The sequence below is a fragment of the Microcaecilia unicolor genome, chromosome 5 (genome assembly GCF_901765095.1).
Source record: "Microcaecilia unicolor chromosome 5, aMicUni1.1, whole genome shotgun sequence".
Taxonomy (NCBI): Eukaryota; Metazoa; Chordata; class Amphibia; order Gymnophiona; family Siphonopidae; genus Microcaecilia; species Microcaecilia unicolor.
In genome coordinates this window covers 69,660,154-69,679,748 of record NC_044035.1, presented here as the reverse complement: position 1 = coordinate 69,679,748, position 19,595 = coordinate 69,660,154, and the positions used below count along the sequence as shown (strand labels likewise).

The 19,595-nt window shown below is 47.0% G+C and overlaps 1 protein-coding gene across 1 annotated transcript in view; it reads right to left on the bottom strand.

Annotated features, from left to right (window-relative positions):
- Positions 1–19,595, bottom strand: part of PPP2R2D (protein phosphatase 2 regulatory subunit Bdelta) — a 189,093-nt gene that overhangs the window by 121,740 nt on the left and 47,758 nt on the right. The window contains exon 3 of the mRNA XM_030202971.1: positions 15,874–15,969. Coding sequence (XP_030058831.1) covers positions 15,874–15,969 — 96 coding nt within the window. The remainder of the gene's footprint in view (positions 1–15,873; positions 15,970–19,595) is intronic.

The following is a 19,595-nucleotide window of genomic DNA, read 5'->3' as shown; positions in this document are numbered from 1 at the left end:
GTTATCTCTTAAAAGGATGTATTTATTGGCAGCAAAACTCAGTCCAAATCTTCAGCAATTCCTTGCTAGAATGCAAAATTCAGTTCCTACTTTTTTATACATAATACGGTCATCTGGCTGTATATCGGGATTAAAGGAAAAATTATGCCTTACCTGATAATTTTCTTTTCTTTAGCCGGCGAAACAGTTCTGCATGGATGGGTGAGCTAAACTCCATGCGGGTGAGCCAAACTCCATGCAAGTGAGCCAAACACCAGAGTGGCACTCTGTATCCTGCATACACCAGGGAAAAGCCAAATCCAGTTACTAATCAAAAAAACAAAGACTTGTTCCATTTTGTTCTCTCTTTTTTTTTTTTTCTAAAATACTGAGCAACTGAGAGAACACAGAGAACACCCAGGATCCCAGGCCGAGGTCTTCCAAGGGCAGGATTCAAGAAAGCGTTCTTTAGTCAGCGAAATTGATCAGGTAACGCATAATTTCTCCTCTCTCAGCACCAGCTCAAACATTCTGCATGAATAAGATGTACTGAAGCAAATCTACTGGGTAGGGAAAGACAAGGCCCCTTGAATGCCAGCACTCCCAACGTTTGGCCAGGTTCTGGCCAGCACATCCAACCTGTAATGCTTGACAAATGAATGAATCAATGACCACATCACCACTCTACAAATCTCCTCGGGAGACACAACCTGGGCCTCGTCCAAGAAGCGGCCTGAGCTCTGATAGAGTGGGCCTTCAGCCCCTGAGGAACTGGTCTATAACTGTTGATGTAGGTGAACTCAATCGTCACCTTTATCCTCCTCACAATGGAGGCCTTCGAGGCCGCCTGACCCTTCCGAGGGCCATGGAAAAGCACAAAAGATGGTCAAAGACGAAACTCATTCATCTCCCAATCTCCCTCAGGTAACGGAGAACAGTCCTCTGGACATCCAGTCTTTTCAGCCTTTGATCTGTGGCCACTTAACTGCCCTCCAGAAAGGAAGGCAAGCAAATAATCCCATTCACATGAAATGGAGAAACCAGCTTCAGCAGAAAGGAGGGAACTGTTCACAAGGATACAGAATCCTCCAACAAAGGACATATAAAGGGCCCAACACGAAAGAGACTGGAGCTCGAGGACCCTCCAAGTCGAAGTAGTGGCCATCAAAAACGCCGCTTTAAGGGCGAAGTCCTCAATAGAGGTTTATTTTTATTTTTGTTACATTTGTACCCCGCGCTTTCCCACTCATGGCAGGCTCAATGCGGCAGGCAATGGAGGGTTAAGTGACTTGCCCAGAGTCACAAGGAGCTGCCTGTGCCGGGAATCGAACTCAGTTCCTCAGGACCAAAGTCCACCACCCTAACCACTAGGCCACTCCTCCACGCAAGGGCTCAAATGAAGCCTCAGACAGCCCCAGGAGCATCAGATTGAGGTCTCATGACAGAAAGGAAGGTCGAAGCGGAGGACACACATGCACCACCCTCCTTCAGAAACCATAATATCTCTCAGTGCATGGCTAGAGAGACGCTATTAACTTTCCTCCGAAAACTGGAAAGTGCCACCACCTGAACCTTCAGGGACCTCAAAGCCAACCCTTAGTCTAGGCCCCGCTGCAAGACTCCCCAAATATCAGGAACATGAGCCCTCCAGGGCGACAAATTGCACTCCCCACATCAGGATTCAAAAACACTCCAGGTCTCGCACAGAGGATTTCTGGGAACAAAGCAGCATAGAAATCGCCGCGGAAGAGTACCCTGGCCTCTCTAAGTGCCTCCTTTCAATGGCCAAACCACAAGGGATCAGTGTCCTCCATTGATACCAGTCCCTCTTAAAGAAGACACCGATCCCTTAGAAAAGGAAGCGGGCCTCCATGAGAATATGCCCAAGGTCTGCTTACCAAGGTCTGCGAGGCCAATCAGGAGCCACGAGCAAGACCAGATAAGGAAAAAGTGCACAATCCCGCAAACAGTCATCCTATGAGGGGCCACAGAAGGAAGATATAAAGGGGCCCCGCGCCTCTAGCCATGGTTTAACCAAGGCATCGATGCCCTGGGAACCTAGATCCTTCTGCCACCTGAAAAAGCAATCCACCTTCATGTTGGCTCATGTCACCATCCAGTCGAAGAGTGGGGGCCCCCAGCGGTGCTGAATAAGCTGAAAGGCCCAATGTCCCAGTTCCCACTCCCTCAGATCCAGGAGAGCGGCTGAGAAAGTCCACATGCACATTGTCTTTGCCTACAATCTGAACTGCTGACAAGGTCAACGGATGGGTCTCCACCCAACAACAGAGACTCACCACTTCCTGTGCAACCACCTGACTCCAGGTACTTTCCTGTTTGTTGAAGTACACTATACCTGTGGTGTTGTCTGACATAAATCTGACCACCTTGCCCTCCAGCAGTGATGGAATTTCAGGAAGACCAGGTGCACCGCCCAGGTCTCTAGGCGGTTGATGGTCCAAGCCACTCTGGGCTCGACCAAAGGCCCTGAGCCACATGCCTCAGGCAGCGAGACCCCCAACCGAGACCTGCATCTATGCTAACTGAAACCCACTGAGAGGGATACAGAGGGACTGTACTACTGTCTCACCAATCCAGACTAAGCCTTGCCCTGGACTAGATAGGAAGAGGACAGTGAAAATCCTGGCCAACCACCTGCTACAGAAGACGCATGTGGGTCCTCGCCCAAGGGACAACTTCCAGAGTTACCACCTTGGAGCCCAGAAGCTGCAAGTAGTCCCAAACTGTGGGCATCTGAAGCTTACACAATCGTCGCTTCTGCGCTCACTCTTCCAGAAGGAACACCATCCCCTTAACAGTGCCAAACTGGTTTCCCAGGTAACTTCAACACCGAGATGGCAGCTAAACCTACCACCTGCTGATGGCTAAGAAAAATACTGGACTCTTCCAGGGGGCACCACAGCTTATTACCAGTGATGCAATCACTGGTAGAATTCAGTCTTTTCTCTACCTCCACCTGCTGGTAGAAAGGAATAACAACCCATTCATGCAGAACGGTTGAGCTGACGCTGAGAAAATCTTCTTTTCAGTCATTGTGGTAAAGGCCTTGGACACACTGAAGATTGCTCCAAACTCCAAGAAGTCTGATGTGGTTTGTTTTTTTGGCTCAAGTTTTTTGTATGCAAAGGAATAGCAAGCAAGCTCCCCATACTGCACTGGATGCATCTATGCTTAAAATAATTTGCTGTTCAGACTGTTGAAATGGAAGCCCTTGACTAAGCTGATGTATGTTTTTCATTGCTGGAGAAAGTGAGTAATCCAGCTTATCAATCACTGGAGTCAAAGGCTGAATGAACTGACTCCACTGAATTTTAGCACCTACTATAGCTGTTACACATGCTGGATGGTGGATTCTATGTAGCCAAGGAGAACCAACTTGGACTGAGCTAAAGAGCTTGATGTGTGTAAAGAATTTCTTCAGAATATGCACTCTCTGGCCTGGAAGAAGAGCTTTCTGTGCTGGATGTTGTTATCAAGGTGTATATCTTTTCAGATAATTGCATAGTTAATTTTGCTAAGTCTGTGATGAACCCCAGCAGAGAGCAGCATATCTATCTGTTGAGGGGGATAGGCATAAAGGTGTCCTGCTTCTCAGTGGATGCTGAGAGTATCTGACAGTAGGCTCTTATCGTTGATCTCCTAGAGCAGAAAGGCAAATAGTTCCTGTTTTCCAATGCAAAGATGTGTATAGTAGGGACTCCACAATGGTGAAAAAGCATTAGTTTGTATCTCCTGATTTAATGGCCATTTGTGAGGTTGCAGGTAATGAGAGCTTAGCTCTAATGACATTCTGTACTCCATGTGAACACAGCTTCTTGGACAGAGAAGGCCTTTACTAGTCTATTATCCCGGTACAGTCAGACTCCTTCCTTTCAGAGAGGAGCTGCTAGTCAAACATTTTGCGACCAGTCTGGGGCTGTGAAGACCAAAAGAACTCTCTGTATGGGTAGGGAATACCCTGCAAAACAAAAAGGAATAGTATGTATGTGAGTGCAGGCATCGAAATAAAAGGTCCAAACCAGTCTAATATCCAGGAGTGAAAGGATAGCACTCAGGGAGTTCACTGCAAATGTTTCTTGGAGGAAATTGTCAAAATTTCTCAAACTCTAAAATGGATCTCAAGCCTCCTGATTTCTTTTAATTAAGAAATATTTAGAGTAGCAACTCTTGCTGATCTCTTCTTTTCTGACTGATTTCACTGCTTTTTCTGATAGCAGAGAACTTACTTCTTGTTGAAGGGTATCCACCTGCAGGAATTTCAGACCATAAGTTTTCAAGGGACATCTGGTGGAACTTGAGAGACGTGTACACTGTCCTACTATTTTCCATACCCACTTGTCCTTTGTGATGAGGTACCAGGTGAATTTTGCCTCCTCTTGGGTGGTGGACAACATTGACTGGAAAACTGGTTATTTTTTATTTTTGTTACATTTGTACCCCGCGCTTTCTCACTCATGGCAGGCTCAATGCGGCTTACATGGGGCAATGGAGGGTTAAGTGACTTGCCCAGAGTCACAAGGAGCTGCCTGTGCCTGAAGTGGGAATTGAACTCAGTTCCCCAGGACCAAAGTCAACCACCCTAACCACTAGACCACTCCTCCAACCGCTTTTCCTGCTCAAAAATTGAGGGAAGTCTTTGACTGAATGCCTATATGAAATCTGAGGTATCTTATTTTTGTCCAGGGCTGGGGACTGCTACCTTTTCCTATGACTTGTTTATCATAAGGCCTGAGGAAACAGTAGCAGCTCTCAGTTTTAAATGCAACTCCTCGACTCTCATTCTCCAGTACACTCTCTCCTACCCCACACACCTTCTCTGGAGACTTGCAATAGGCACTGCCTCCACATGCACATGTGACTTAGCATCATGTGACTCAAGATCACCAAAATGCCTTCTAAAACAGCATGACTTAGCACAGGAGCTCTGAACTGTATAGCTCAAATTCACTGAGAACCATGTGGTGCTAGAACAAAACTGAACAGCAATTTCACAGATTATGTAAGCAGCAGGCTTCCAGAGAAGATAAATGGGGTGGGGAAGAGGGAGAAGAGCTGTCCTGGAGAACAGGATGGAGAAGGATGTATGGTTTGAGAATGGATGGACTGTGGTGCCAGGAGAAAGGGTAAATTGAATGAAGAATCTATTTGGTTGAAGGAGGACCAGGGTGTTGGGGAGAGACAGAGGAAAATTGTGAGTGAGGAGAGATAGGATGGACAGGAAGAAATAAAATGTGGTGCAGATGAGCATAGGAAGATGACTTGGTTTCGGTTATATGACTTTCTCCAAGTGTGCTTCAGCAGCCGTATCAATTGGAAAAGGGGCTTCCAGAAGCCAGCCTGCTTCAACGAATGGGGATCACTACCTTACCCAGTATGCCAGCCATTTTGTTTGCAATTGTCCTCTTACAATGAACAGTGAAAAGGAATGAATACTGTTGGCTTAGGATGTTACTTACAGGAACATTTTTCACAAAAGGTTTTGTCTTCTACATGGATAAAACTGTCCTTTAAGTGGTAGACTGTTTGGGGCAGTGATTTATTAAATCCACTGCCCCTTCTACCTGTCTTCTAAAAGTTTCCCCCATGCACAGTGTGTCTACTAACCTGTCATGCAGCTCTTCCCTTGAGCTTGAAGATTTGAGCAATATCAGCCTACTTGTTCCTATTGCCATATATAAAGACCTGGCAGAAGAATGTAAAATGCATAATGCATCACGTTGACCTTACATGATTATCACATTCCAAAGCACTGCCCATCCGATTAAGGACTTCTTTCCTCCTATAGGAGGGTCTCCACCATTGCTTTATGTTCAGCAGATACTGGCGCACTTATTACACTAACAGGCATATTTCAAAGCACTTAGCCTTCCAAAGTTCCATAGAAACCTATGGAACTTTGGAAGGCTAAGTGCTTTGAAAATATGCCTCTAAGTACAGCAAGTATACTGTAATCATAGAACGAGCACAATTCCTTGGAAACCTCCCCCCCCCCCCCCCCCCCCCCCCCCCCCCCCCCCCCCCCCCCCCCCCCCCCCCCCCCCCCCCCCCCCCCCCCCCCCCCCCCCCCCCCCCCCCCCCCCCCCCCCCCCCCCCCCCCCCCCCCCCCCCCCCCCCCCCCCCACCCTATTATTATTATTTTTTTTTTTTACCATTATCCAAGGCCTTTGGCGCCTTGCCTAATGATGTATTCAACTTTACTTTGAACATTTACATATTTAAAATTGTTTTGGCTTTTTCAGTGCTCCTTTCATTACTACTGACTGGTGGAGAAATAGATTGTACTGAATGCAGGAGAAGCTTGGAATTCAAATTTTAGGTTAGCTTTCTTGCCACCTGTACCACAGAAACTGGGATCTTCCATATCTGCATTTGGAATTAAGTAACCTGTGGATGGGGACCACTACTGATTCCTTTGAGGCACTGTGAAATATTGGATCTAGATTGCATTTGCTTCTCTGGGGTAAGTATGATCACTTCGGATATTTTCTAAATGATATCGTCAGGAGGAGAGAGCACTGTGAAATACTGGATCTAGATTGCATTTGCTTCTCTGGGGTAAGTATGATCACTTTGGATATTTTTCTAAATGATTTCGTCAGGAGGAGAGATGATCCAGAGTAAGTGCCAATAGGTCAGAAAGCAGGCCAGCTGATTCTTCAACCTCCAATCATTATGGTAAAAAAACCCATGAATAGGTTAAGCATTGTGATCCTTATGTAGACATAAGAACAGAAGGCCAGCCATACTGGGTCAAACCACTGGTCCATCTAGCCCAGTATCCGGCTTTCAACAGTGGCCAAGAAACCCAGCTAGTGGCAGAATTCCATGCTACCAATCCCAGGGCCAACAGTGGCTTCCCCATGTCCATCTCAATAAAAGACTATGAACTTTGCCTCCAGGAAATTGTCCAAACCTTTTTTAAACCCAGATAGGCTAGTTTCTGATCCAAGATGGCAACGGTATGGGAAGTGCTACCAGACGCGTCTCACTCTTCTCTGCGAACGCCACGAAGTTGCTCCTTACCTGAACACCGGAATGGGGAAAAGGAGAGGCAAGGTCAGGGAGATTCCCTCTCTCCCTGATGGGACAAGTCAGCTTTGGCAGGCTAAGAAGGAAGATTCTGCAGTAGCGCTGAGTCCCGGGAAGATTTCTACTCCGGTAGCTCAGGCTGGCACTTCGGCGTTAGCCGACAGTGTAGACGGGGCTTCCCTTAGCCCCGTCGAATATGCGGCTCCTCCACAACCAGGAAGTGAGCGTCTCCAGACGAGCCCTGTAGCTCAGATCCGAAGTAGAGAGCAGAGTGTGCAGGGAGGGAGCCTTTTGGAAACCAGGGGAGATCAGAGGGAAGACAGTTTGGGAGCTCCAGAGGCACCCCTTCCTGAATTGACTTTGGAGAAAATGGAAAAGCCAGCTGTAGAGACGCTAGAGTCACTATGGGATTTAACCTTTACTGCACATTCCTCCCTACAAACTGTGGTAACTAAAAATGCTCTAATTATTAAGACTTTATCAGAAACTACATTAGCCCAATTGCAAAAGACTGAACATCAAGCTGCGGAAGTAAAATTTCTTACTGAATGAACTCAAAAAATGGAACTTGTGGGTCAAACATTGATTAAAGATAAGAATTTTACTCTCTGAAGGCTGGAATATCTGGAAAATCAGTCTAAGAGACTTAACTTGAGACTAATATATTTTCCTAGTTCGCCTCTTATTACCCCTGTACAAACAGTGAAAAAATATCTTGTGGAAATTTGGGGCATGTCAGAAAACTCACCACCACCAATAACTAGAGCGTTTTATTTGCCAACTGATTCTAGAGTGGAGTCAGAAAACCTTCCTCACGGTGGTGTAGTGATGAATCTGACTACCTTTTTGGAGTAATCTTTAGAAGTTGTAACGAAAAGAGCAACATTATTAGTCTCATTTGCTTTAGAAATGGATCGGGATGCAGTACTGAGACTTTAAGATATCTGGATTCAGTTTTTTTTGGGGTCAAAAATATGAATATATCCAGATTTATCAAGAGAGACTCAGAAGAGGCGTAAAGCCTTTTTGGCTTTGCGCACAAGAACTGTGGCAATAGGAGCTACCTTCCTATTGAAATGTCCTTGTGTATGTAGAATTATGTTTTAATCTAAACAGTTTCAATTTTTCGACCCCAAACAGTTAGAGGAATTTCTAATTAGTAGGGAAGAGGTTAATGTGGTGGTTTAATTCCATGTGTACACTGTTTAACAGCCTTGGAGTGAATCACTCGGGACGTGACACTTCATTAATATAATTTACAATGTATGATTATTTCCTTAGATTATATGATTAATCTTACATCTTGGATTGATTTCTTATTCTTGTGGTCGATAATTATATGAAACTTAAATAGTAATTTACTTGTTTATATAATTTTTCATTTCCAAATTGTGCATTATCATTCAAAAATCTGAAATTATGTTTGTTAAAAACCTTAATAAAAGTAAAGTTATAAAAAGAAAACAAACAAAAAAGGAAAAATTAGGTTCTTACCGTGGTAATTTTCTTTCCTTTAGTCATAGCAGATGAAGCCATTACGTATGGGTTATGTCCATTAACCAGCAGGGGAGATAGAGAGCACTCAAAATTTCACAGTGCCCTCTTGGCCAGCTAGCTCCACTGCCTCTTCAGTATTTGAAGCTTCCAAAGCAGTATGGAAAACCGCAATGGGAATCACAAGAGCTTTCCTCACAGCGAACGATGGCCCATCACAAGGGCATGAACTCATAAAGGAGGGAATGCACATCCTCCTGGAGGGAATAAACTCATCCTCCTTATTGTATAAGTGGAGGGGAACACCCGCGCCTCCTGGAGGGAATCACACATCCTCCCAACACACTGGAGGGAATAAACTCATCCTCCTATTTATAGAACTGGAGGGGAACACACGCGCCTCCTGGAGAGAATCAACACATCCTCCAAAAAAACATGCTGGAGGGAATGAACACATCCTCCTAAATTTAAACTGAACATGAATCCTGAAGATTGTTTTCCAACTTTCTCCCAAGGAAGTAACTTCAGAAAATTAGAACAGAACCTGAAAAACAGATTCACAGCATACAGACAATCATACAGGGAGGGCTCATGGCTTCATCTGCTATGACTAAAGGAAAGAAAATTACCAAGGTAAGAACCTAAATTTTCCCTTCCTTGTCATCAAGCAGATGAAGCCATTACGTATGGGATGTAACAAAGCAATCCCTAGATAGGGTGGGAACAAGCCACACCACGTGCTAGCACTTGTGCACCAAAACGCGCATCCCTCCTGGCAGCCACATCCAGCCTGTAATGTCGGGCAAAGGAGAGCTTAGAAGCCCATGTTGCTGCACTGCATATCTCTTGAAGAGAGAGTGCTCCAGTTTCAGCCCAAGAGGAAGAAATCGCTCTAGTAGAATGTGCCTTAAAGGCTACAGGCAGAACCCTGCCGGCCAGCAGATAAGCTGAAAAGATAGTTTCTTGAGCCAGCGGGCAATAGTGGCTTTAGACGCTGGAGACCCTCTGCGAGAACCGGATAGCAAAACAAACAGATGATCAGAAGTCCTGAAAGAGTTAGTAACTCGCAGATACTGCAGCAGAGTCCTGCGCACATCCAAAAGGTGCAGCTGCCCAAAAGATTCTGGAAACTCTTCCTCTGAAAAAGAGGGCAAGAAAAGAGGCTGGTTTAGGCTGACACCACCTTAGGCATAAAGGAAGGCACGGTCCGAACCGTGACTCCGGACTCTGAAAATTGCAGAAATGGGTCTCTACAGGACAGCGCCTGGAGCTCTGACACCCGTCTCGCCGAGGTAATGGCCACCAGAAAAACGGCCTTCAGTGTCAAGTCTTTCTCCGATGCTCGCCGAAGCGGCTCAAAAGGAGATGCCTGCAGGGTTTTCAAAACTAGCCCCAGGTTCCAAGCTGGACAGGGTGCTCGCACTGGAGGTCGGAGCCGAAGCACCCCTCTAAGAAACCGTGCCACATCTGGGTGAGCAGCCAAAGACACGCCTTCCATCTTACCACGAAGGGAGGCCAACGCTGCCACCTGCACCCGCAGGGAATTATAGGCCAAGCCTTTTTGTACACCTTCCTGCAAAAAGTCCAGAATCGGCGAGACAGGAGCCCGCATTGGAGCAATGGCTCTGGAAGCACACCAAGACTCAAACAGGCACCAAATCCTGGCATAAGCCACGGAAGTGGACCGCTTGCGGGCTTGCAGGAGAGTGGAAATAACTTTATTGGAATAACCTTTATCCCTCAATTGCGCCCTCTCAATAGCCATGTCGTAAGACCAAAGCGGCTGGCGTCCTCCATGGCTACCGGTCCCTGAGTCAACAGGTTCGGTGGCAGAGGAGCCTCCAGGAGCATCTGTCGGAGGTCTGCATACCAAGGTCTCCTTGGCCAATCCGGGGCGATGAGGACCACTTCTCCTGGGTGCAGCCGAATCCGCAAGAGCAGGCGCCCTATCAAGGGCCATGGGGGAAACACATAAAGTAGACCCGGAGGCCAGGGTTGAGCCAAGGCATCCAACCCCGCCGAGCGAGGATCTCTCCGTCTGCTGAAGAAGCACGGGACTAAATAGTAGTACTTTGGTATTGGCAATTGTCGCCATTAGATCCATCACGGGCTTGCCCCATTTGGCACAGATCTGCAGGAAAACTTTGTCTGCCAGATTCCATTCTGCTGGATCGATCTGATGCCTGCTCAGATAATCGGCCTGCACATTGCTCTGACCTGCAATATGACCTGCCGACAGACACTGAAGATGCAGCTCGGCCCAGTGGCAAATCAGTTCGGCCTGCGCGGCTAGTGCTCTGCACCTTGTTCCGCCTTGTCGATTTATATAGGCCACCGTTGTCGTGTTGTCCGACATCACTCTGACAGCCAATCCTTCCAGGGTCACTTGAAAGGCCAGAAGCGCCTGAAACACCGTTTTCAACTCTAGGCGGTTGATGGACCACTCCGACTCCTCGGGTGTCCATAGACCCTGGGCATGCTTCCCCTTGCAGTGTGCGCCCCAGCCCTTCAGGCTGGCATCTGTTACCACCAGGCACCAAACGGGGAGCGTCAGTGGCATTCCTCGCCGCAGCATGCTGTCCAAGAGCCACCACTCCATGCTGAGTAGGGCCGCAGGGAGCCAGTAAGTCTGCATTGGTAATCCTGAGAAAAAGGAGACCATCTCCGGAGTAGGGAATACTGTAGAGGTCTCAGGTGCGCTCTCGCCCAGGGTACCACTTCCATCGTGGCTGTCATCGATCCCAGCAGCTGGACAATGTCCCAAGCTCGCGGGCGGGGCATCCTCAGGAGCAGACGGACCTGATTCTGAAGCTTGCACCGCCTTAGCTCGGGTAGGAACACATAGCCCGAGACATGTGTCGAACCTGGCCCCCAAAAACTCTAGAGATTGTGAAGGGGGACAGGTGACTTTTGGCAAGATTGACGACCCAGCCTAGAGATTGCAGTACTGAGACCACTCTGGCTGTAGCTTGTAAGCTCTCTGTTGCAGAGTCTGCTCTGATGAGCCAGTCGTCTAGGTACGGGTGAACCCTGATACCTTCTCACCTGAGAAAAGCAGCTACTACCACCATTACCTTCGAAAAGGTTCGGGGAGCTGTGGCGAGGCCAAAAGGCAAGGCTCTGAACTGGAAATGTTTTCCCAACACCGCAAACCTCAGAAACTTCTGGTGCGGGGGCCAAATCGGTATGTGCAAGTAAGCTTCTTTCAGGTCCAGAGACGTGAGAAACTCTCCTGGCTGTACTGCCGCAATGACGGAGTGCAGGGATTCCATGTGGAAATGCCGCACTCTCAGGGACTTGTTCACTTCTTTTAAGTCCAGAATAGGGCGAAAGGACCCACCTTTTCGTGGCACCACAAAGTAGATGGAGTATCGGCCGCAGCCTTGCTCGGCGGGAGGCACCGGGGACACTGCCCCTAACTGAATCAGACCTTGTAAAGTCTCCTCCACCGCCGCCCGTTTGACGGCAGAACCGCATCGGGACTCCACAAACACGTCTCTTACTGGGGCGTTGAATTCTATTCTGTATCCATCTCTGATCAGGTCCAGAACCCACTGATCTGAGGAAATCTTGGCCCACTCCTCGACAAAGAGGGAAAGCCGTCCTCCGATGACAGGCATCGAGGAGAGGGCTGGCGCACCATCATTGAGAGGGTCGCCCCTGAACTCCTGGTCTTGAGCCACCGGCTGCGGAACGCTTGTCCGAGCGAAAGGAGTTCCTCTGCTGACCACGGGCACGTGAAGTGAACCCAGCAGAACGCCCCGGGCGGTACCTTCTAGCTTCACGGAAGCGAGGTCTGTACGAGGAGTGGACCGCCTGGCCCTTAGAGGAAGGCCTCTGCCTATCTTCGGGCAAGCGCTGGGGTTTTGGATCACCCAGGCCTTTCACAATTTTCTCCAACTCCTCACCAAATAGGAGAAGTCCTTGAAAAGGCAACCTCACCAACCTTTGCTTAGAGGCCATGTCCGCTGCCCAGTGTCGTAGCCACAGACGACGGCGAGCCGCCACTGCTACTGCCATTTGTTTAGCCGAAGCTCTGACAAGGTCATAAAGGGCATCAGCCAGAAAGGACAAGGCCACCTCCATCCGCGGAGCCACATCCAAAAAGGGCTCCGCTCCATCTCCGGGCTGAGCCACTGCCTGTTGCAGCCAAGCTAGGCAGGCTCTAACAGCATAACAGCTGCATGCAGACGCCCGAACAGTGAGACCTGAAATTTCAAAGGACCGTTTCAATGCTGTTTCCAGCCTACGGTCTTGAGCATCCTTCAGGGCAACACCTCCAACAGGGAGGGTAGTTCTCTTTGTCACCGCAGTGACTAGGGCATCCACTGTAGGCATCTGAAAACGAGCCATATGTCCCTCACGCAGAGGGTATAACTGCCCCATAGCCCTGGAAACTCTCAAAGGTCCCTCGGGGTCAGCCCACTGAGCCGAAACAAGCTCTAGGATGGAGTCATGCAAAGGGAAGGCCCGAGCAGCTTTCTTGGTACTAGCCATTCTGGGATTACCCGAGGAGGCCATGCCACTGTCAGGATCTTCAATCGAGAGGGCCTGCAGGGTATCTGAAATAAGCGCTGACAGCTCATCACGGTGGAAAATCCTCACCGCGGAGGGATCATCCAGATCCTGTGGTAAATCCGCACCTGACTCTGGTTCCTCAGACCAAGAACGTCTGTCAGAGTTCTCCGAATCCTCACACCCCCGACCACGGGGGGGGGAAAAAGGTGCACCACAATCTGAAGGGGAATTAACCCTTCTGCGCTTATCTTTAGGCCAAGCATCCGGGGAAAAAAGCATCACTGGGCAGTCCCAGGCCAGAATCCATCGGGGGGGGCAATCAGAGGAGCCTCAGGCGACCCTTGAGGAAGGGCTCTTTTCATCATGTATGCTTTATGCAGCAAAGCACAAAATCCGGGGAGAAACTCTCACCCTGGGCACCCAATCCTGTCCGGTGCTAGCCACTCCTGAATAACCTCATCTCGAGGTGCCCCACCCGGCTCAGGTCTCTCCGTGTCCACGGAGGCCGCGCCATGCGGTGTAATCAAAATGGCACCGCTGCCAGCTCAGAGCGAGAAGAAACATTGCTCGCCATGCTCGGGCCGGCTCCTACGCCAATACAACACGATTTACAGAGCCCTGCTGCTGATTTGCGCTTGCCACAAGTGGAACAGCGCTTTACATTGTCCGCAGCCATCGCCGAAAACGGCGGTAAAATCCAAAATGCGGTTTCACGCCAAAATTGCCCCGATCGCGGGCCCCACCCCGGAGGAGTTGGAAAACACTCTTACCTCAAAGGATCTAGTGTACAACTACGATCCTGCTGAAAATCAGGTCAAAAACCTCTGTTCCAGCGTCTCTGCGTTAAAAACGCAACGCAACTTTTTTTTTTTTTTTTTTTTTTTAAGCTGTGAGGAAAGCAGAGGTATTGAAGACTCCGGAGGCTCAGATGAGTGGGGAAAGGCAGGGAAAGGGCGAACCTATATGCCTGCATCTACTGTTGGTGGGTAAGGACAGGAAAGCAAGGCAATATGTCCACATCCACAGAGGTATGGGTAAGGCAGGGAAAGGGCTAACCTATGTGCCTTTAAAGTGAAGCTGCTATAGCTCCAACACCCCGGTTAACAACTGGCAAGCCAGGAACCACTCCCGCAGATTTTCTGGAGCTCGAACAAGCTGCAGCCACCCTGCTAAGGGAGATAGAGAATACTGAAGAGGCAGTGGAGCTAGCTGGCCAAGAGGGCACTGTGAAAGTTTGAGTGCTATTCCCCTGCTGGTTGATGGACACAAACCCATACGTAATGGCTTCATCTGCTTGATGACAAGGAACATTTGTAATTTCATTTCATATGCCTTTTCATTGTTAGCTCAAGGTGAGAACTCCAAATTCTCAGGGTTTTATTTACTAACATGAGAAACAGTAGCATGCTAAATCAAGTAAAGCAAAGTGGGTTCCTTTTACAAAGGTGAGCTAGCGTTTTTAGCATGCGCATATGGGTAACTCTAGTGCTTAGCACACACTAATCATTCGGGTGCACTAAAAACGCTGACATGCCTTTGTAAAAGACCCCCAGTGTTAGTAAATATACCTCACTGAGAATAATGGGGATTGCATTATTTAATATGTATTACCCGCTTAAACTAAGGCTGTGCTTGAAAGAAAAAAAAGAGCATGATCTCATTTGCCTAGACTTGAATTCTGGCTCTCTCAAATTTTCAGCTTACTGCATTAAAAACACTGGGCTGCTCCCTTTACTATTACTATCAATCAGTAACCAGGAAATAAAGTGCTACTGACAAACTGGATAGCTTGATAGGAAAACATTTCATTTTAATCAATCAATGAAGCAATATAAGGCTCTGCTGAAGCACAAAAACAAAGATTCAAATATCTCTACCTTTTCTTTCTGGACTACATGATTTTATTTTTGTTACATTTGTACCCCGCACTTTTCCCACTCATGGAAGGCTCAATGCAGCTTACATGGGGCAATGGAGGGTTAAGTGACTTGCCCAGAATCACAAGGAGCTGCCTGTGCCGGGAATCAAACTCAGTTCCCCAGGCCCAAAGTCCACTACCCTAACCACTAGGCCACTCCTCCACTCGAAGTGAAGACCATCTACAAGTTGAATCAATTCCAAGAAAAGTTTGTTCTTTTTAATTTAACATCATAGGCCCTGAATTATATATATTTTGTAACATTACAAGGTCCATTTACCCTAAGCTTAGCTTCAGGATGTGTAAAAGTAAGATATGTTAAATATATCTATCTCCAGTATGTTGTTTTATTTTTTCTTTAATGTTTTTTTTTTTTTTTTTTTTAAAGGTTGCAGCATTTCAATCAGATTCAAAAAAATGGAATGTTTGCAAAAGAGTAGCATGAACATGTGAATGAAAATATACAAAAAGAGGTGTACCCCCAATTTAATGTTGGGTTCAGATGCATGCACAAATAACTGTCCTTTAATGTATTTTGGAGCCTGTCATGGAGCTGTAAACTGTACAGGTGCTGGAAAAGTATGAAAAAGTTCGTACGTGTCAAACCACTAATTTTATAGAAAATAACTTTCACATAGGTATTTGGTATAATCTAATTACATACCCTTAGGGAAATAGCTGATCTGGTAAGACTTAAAAGCTAGGCTAACATTTCTAGTCCCTTTTTAATCTTGAAGCAAATATCCATTAATGATGCCTTTTTCCTCCCACCCTTTTGCAATTAGTTTGTGTACAATGTTACATAGTCGCCTTGCATACATAATTAATAGTGCTTTTGCAAAAAACTGTGAAATAATGTTAAATATTGTATACTCTGGAAAAACTAAACTGCTGCACTAAAAGTTAACACCAACCTCTTGTTCCCTTTGAAATATAACCACTCTGCCACCTTTGTCTCCTGTTGCTAGTAGATCTCCGGAAAAGTTGAATTCAACGTTGAATAATATCAGCTGAAAGAACAAAAGAGATGATTAAGATGTGCAAGTTAAATTGAAAAAAATTAACAATTACAAATAAGTACAGTAGGGTTTGGATTTGTATATGGTTTTAAAAATCACTTACCATATATACTCTACTATAAGTCGAGAAATTCTGAACAAAAAAAAAAAAACCTTATAAAACTGTGGGTCACTTTATCTATGGGTAATACCTGTAGAAGGTTAAAACAAAAATAAAAACCTTAGAAATCCAGCCCTCTCATGCACCCCGCTAGCAGCACAAACAGCATTGCGACACCCCTCCCCTCTCCACCACCTACCTATAAATTTCAACTCTTGCACACAACGCCAACACTGCAGCGGCACACACCTGTGGTCTGCTCCAGAGCATTCCTCTGACCTATCAAGCCCATGAGGCAACAGGAAACTGAGTCAGAAGGAGCACTCTGGAGCAAACCTCAGGCAGTGTACTGCTGCAGTGCTGGTGCTGTGTGCAAGAGGGTTGACGGGGGTGTGTGCATGCGTGCTCGAGTTATACATGAGATCAACTTATAGTCAGGTATTTATGGGTAAGAGATAAACGAAGTCCCTAGTATCACTGGAGATTTCAGATTTTGAAAATGCATACAAATGAACTAAAGACTAATCAGATGAACATTTATATCATAAGCAGCAGGGAAGGAGAAGAAATCCCTGGTACTAGGGCACTAAAATTTGGCCCCTGCTCAAAACTACTACAGCCTGAAGCAGAATCCTATCACTGGGCCACATCAGTTACCCACAACAGCTTACTCCTGTCAAGCCACACACACACGCTGGTAGGGCTCCAGAAAGGAAGGAAAGGCTGAGAATGAAGAAGAAAGCAAATGAGCCAAGAGCAAAATATCACACAATAGAAATGAAAGGCAGAAAAACGTTCTCTGGCTTCTAGAGTGCGGTTAGTGCACAAGATCTCTACATATATTAAAAACAGCCCGATCATATAGGGATCCTAATCATTTTTGAATATCATGAAAATGTAACTAGTTTGTAATATCACAGGAATGAAGTATTTTACCCTTACCATATATACTTATGTACAAGTCAAGAAATTTTGACTTAAAATCCCATCAATAAACCAGGATCATCTTATCTATTGGTCATTCTTATTTGTGATATAGCCATCTTGTTATTGTTAGCTTCATGAAGTAAGGTAAACAGACTCTGGCTGTACTAAAGTTGTTTTAGAGGATAGAGCCAGTGACTATATATATCCTTGGCAGTGGAAAAACTCTAATTCAGGGTGAGCATGTACAGTTTTCATATTAGAGAGATGAGGTTCGAGCAGGTATGCAAGCGAGACTGAGGAGTGATAAAATAAAATAGTAGTGATTGTTTAAAATCTATTTGATTGGTTGATGGCTCAACAGTAGGTTCAAAGAGTTTTAGCCGAGATAGTTGGAAAAGGGTTCATGAGTAAAATTCGAATTGTTTTATTCAGAAATCAGTATGTCTCAGTACCTACACACACTCCTGTTTTCTTTTAACCTCCCCCCCCCCACCCCCCAAAAAATAGCAAACAAACAACATTCTCCTTGGATAGGAAGGGTGAGTGATTTGTGAAAATATTTATCTAGAACATTTTGCTTAGTAAACTTGCCAAGTTTAGCGATAAAGTGTGGTGACTAAAACTGAATTCAAGCGAGGGATAAATATAATTCTCATATACTTCATGGAGGCAGGGTGTATTGTTGTGTTTGAGTATTATTTGTATTTAAATGCACTGTTGGTGTAATAACACTGTGTATTAGGACTGCTTTTCCTATAGTTTGCAGTTCCTATGATTGATTCCTTGCGAGCTCTCCCTATTGGTTGTTAGCTCTGTGCTAGGGTCAGCCCTACCTCTCTGCCCCTGTGGGCTGTGTGAGAGGGCCCAGTACTCCTAGCATGCCTTTGTGATCAGCAGCTGATCTAGGGGCTGAGACCAGGAGATGTCCAGAACCTCAGCCCAGCTGAGAGGAAAAGCTGTAACACCCAAGTAAAATAAGGGGGAGAATTTGGAGAAAATAAATGGGGAATGACTTGGGGAGATATCTTTTGGAGATGCGTTGGGGAGATGACTTGGGGAAAGGACTTGGGACGATGGTGAAAAATCTGATGGAATTACAGTACATTAAGGAGGGATCAACCCTGGTTCTGAAGCTTGCACCACCTTTGCTCGGGTAGGAAGACCATCCCCGAGGCTGTGTCGAACCGGACCCCCAAATATTCTAGAGATTGAGAGGGGGGTCAGGTGACTTTTGGCTATATTGACGACCCAGACCAGAGATTGCAGTACTGAGACCACTCTGGCTGTAACCTGATGACTCTCTTCTGCAGAGTCTGCTCTGATGAGCCAGTCGTCTAGGTAAGGGTGAACCCGGATACCCTCTCGCCTGAGAAAAGCAGCTACTACCACCATTACCTTGGAAAAGGTTCGGGGAGCTGTGGCGAGGCCAAAAGGCAAGGCCCGAAACTGGAAATGTTTTTCCATCACCGCAAAACACAAACCTCTGGTGCGGGGGCCAAATTGGTATGTGCAAGTAAGCTTCTTTCAGGTCCAGAGATGTGAGAAACTCTCCTGGCTGTACCGCCGCTATGACGGAGCGCAGGGTTTCCATGTGAAAATGCCGCACATTCAGAGACTTGTTGACTTGTTTTAAGTCTAGGATAGGCCAAAAAGACCCTCCTTTTTTCGGCACCACGAAGTAAATGGAGTAATGGCCAGAGCCGCATTCGGTAGGAGGCACGGGGGAAACCGCCCCAATGTGAATCAAGCATTGCAAGGTCTCCTCTACCGCCACCCGTTTGGCGGCAGAACCGCATCGGGACTCCACAAACACGTCTCTTATCGGGGCATTGAATTCTATTCTGTAGCCTTCTCTGATCAGATCCAAGACCCACTGATCTGAGGTAATCTTGGCCCGCTCCTCGAGAAAGTCGTCGTCCTATCACAGGAATCGAGGAGGGGGCCGGCGCACCATCATTGAGAGGGTCGCCCTTGAACTCCAGGTCTTGAGCCTACTGCTGTGGAACGTTTGTCCGAGCGAAAGGAGTTCCTCTGCTGAAAACGGGCACGCGAAGTGAACCCAGCAGAACGCCCCGGGCGGTACCTTCTAGCTTCACGGAAGCGAGGTCTGTAAGAGGAGGGAACCGCCTGACCCTTGGAAGAAGGCCGCGGCCTATCCTCGGGTAAGCGCTGGGGTTTGGCATCCCCCAGGCCTTTCACAATTTTCTCTAACTCCTCACCAAAAAGGAGAAGGCCTTGAAAGGGTAACTGCACCAACCTTGGCTTAGAGGCCATGTCAGCTGCCCAATGTCGTAGCCACAGAAGACGGCGAGCCACCACCGCTACAGCCATCTGTTTAGCCGAAGCTCTGACCAGATCATTAAGGATGTCAGCCAAAAATGAAAAGGCCGATTCCATCCGCGGTGCCACCTCTGTAAGGGGCTCCGCTCCATCTCTGGGCTGTTCCACTGCCTGTTGTAACCAAGCGAGGCAGGCTCGGGCAGCGAAGCAGCTGCATGCAGACGCCCGTAAGGATAGGCCTGAAATTTCAAAGGACCGTTTCATAGCTGCCTCCAGGCGACGGTCCTGCATGTCCTTCAGGGCAACTCCT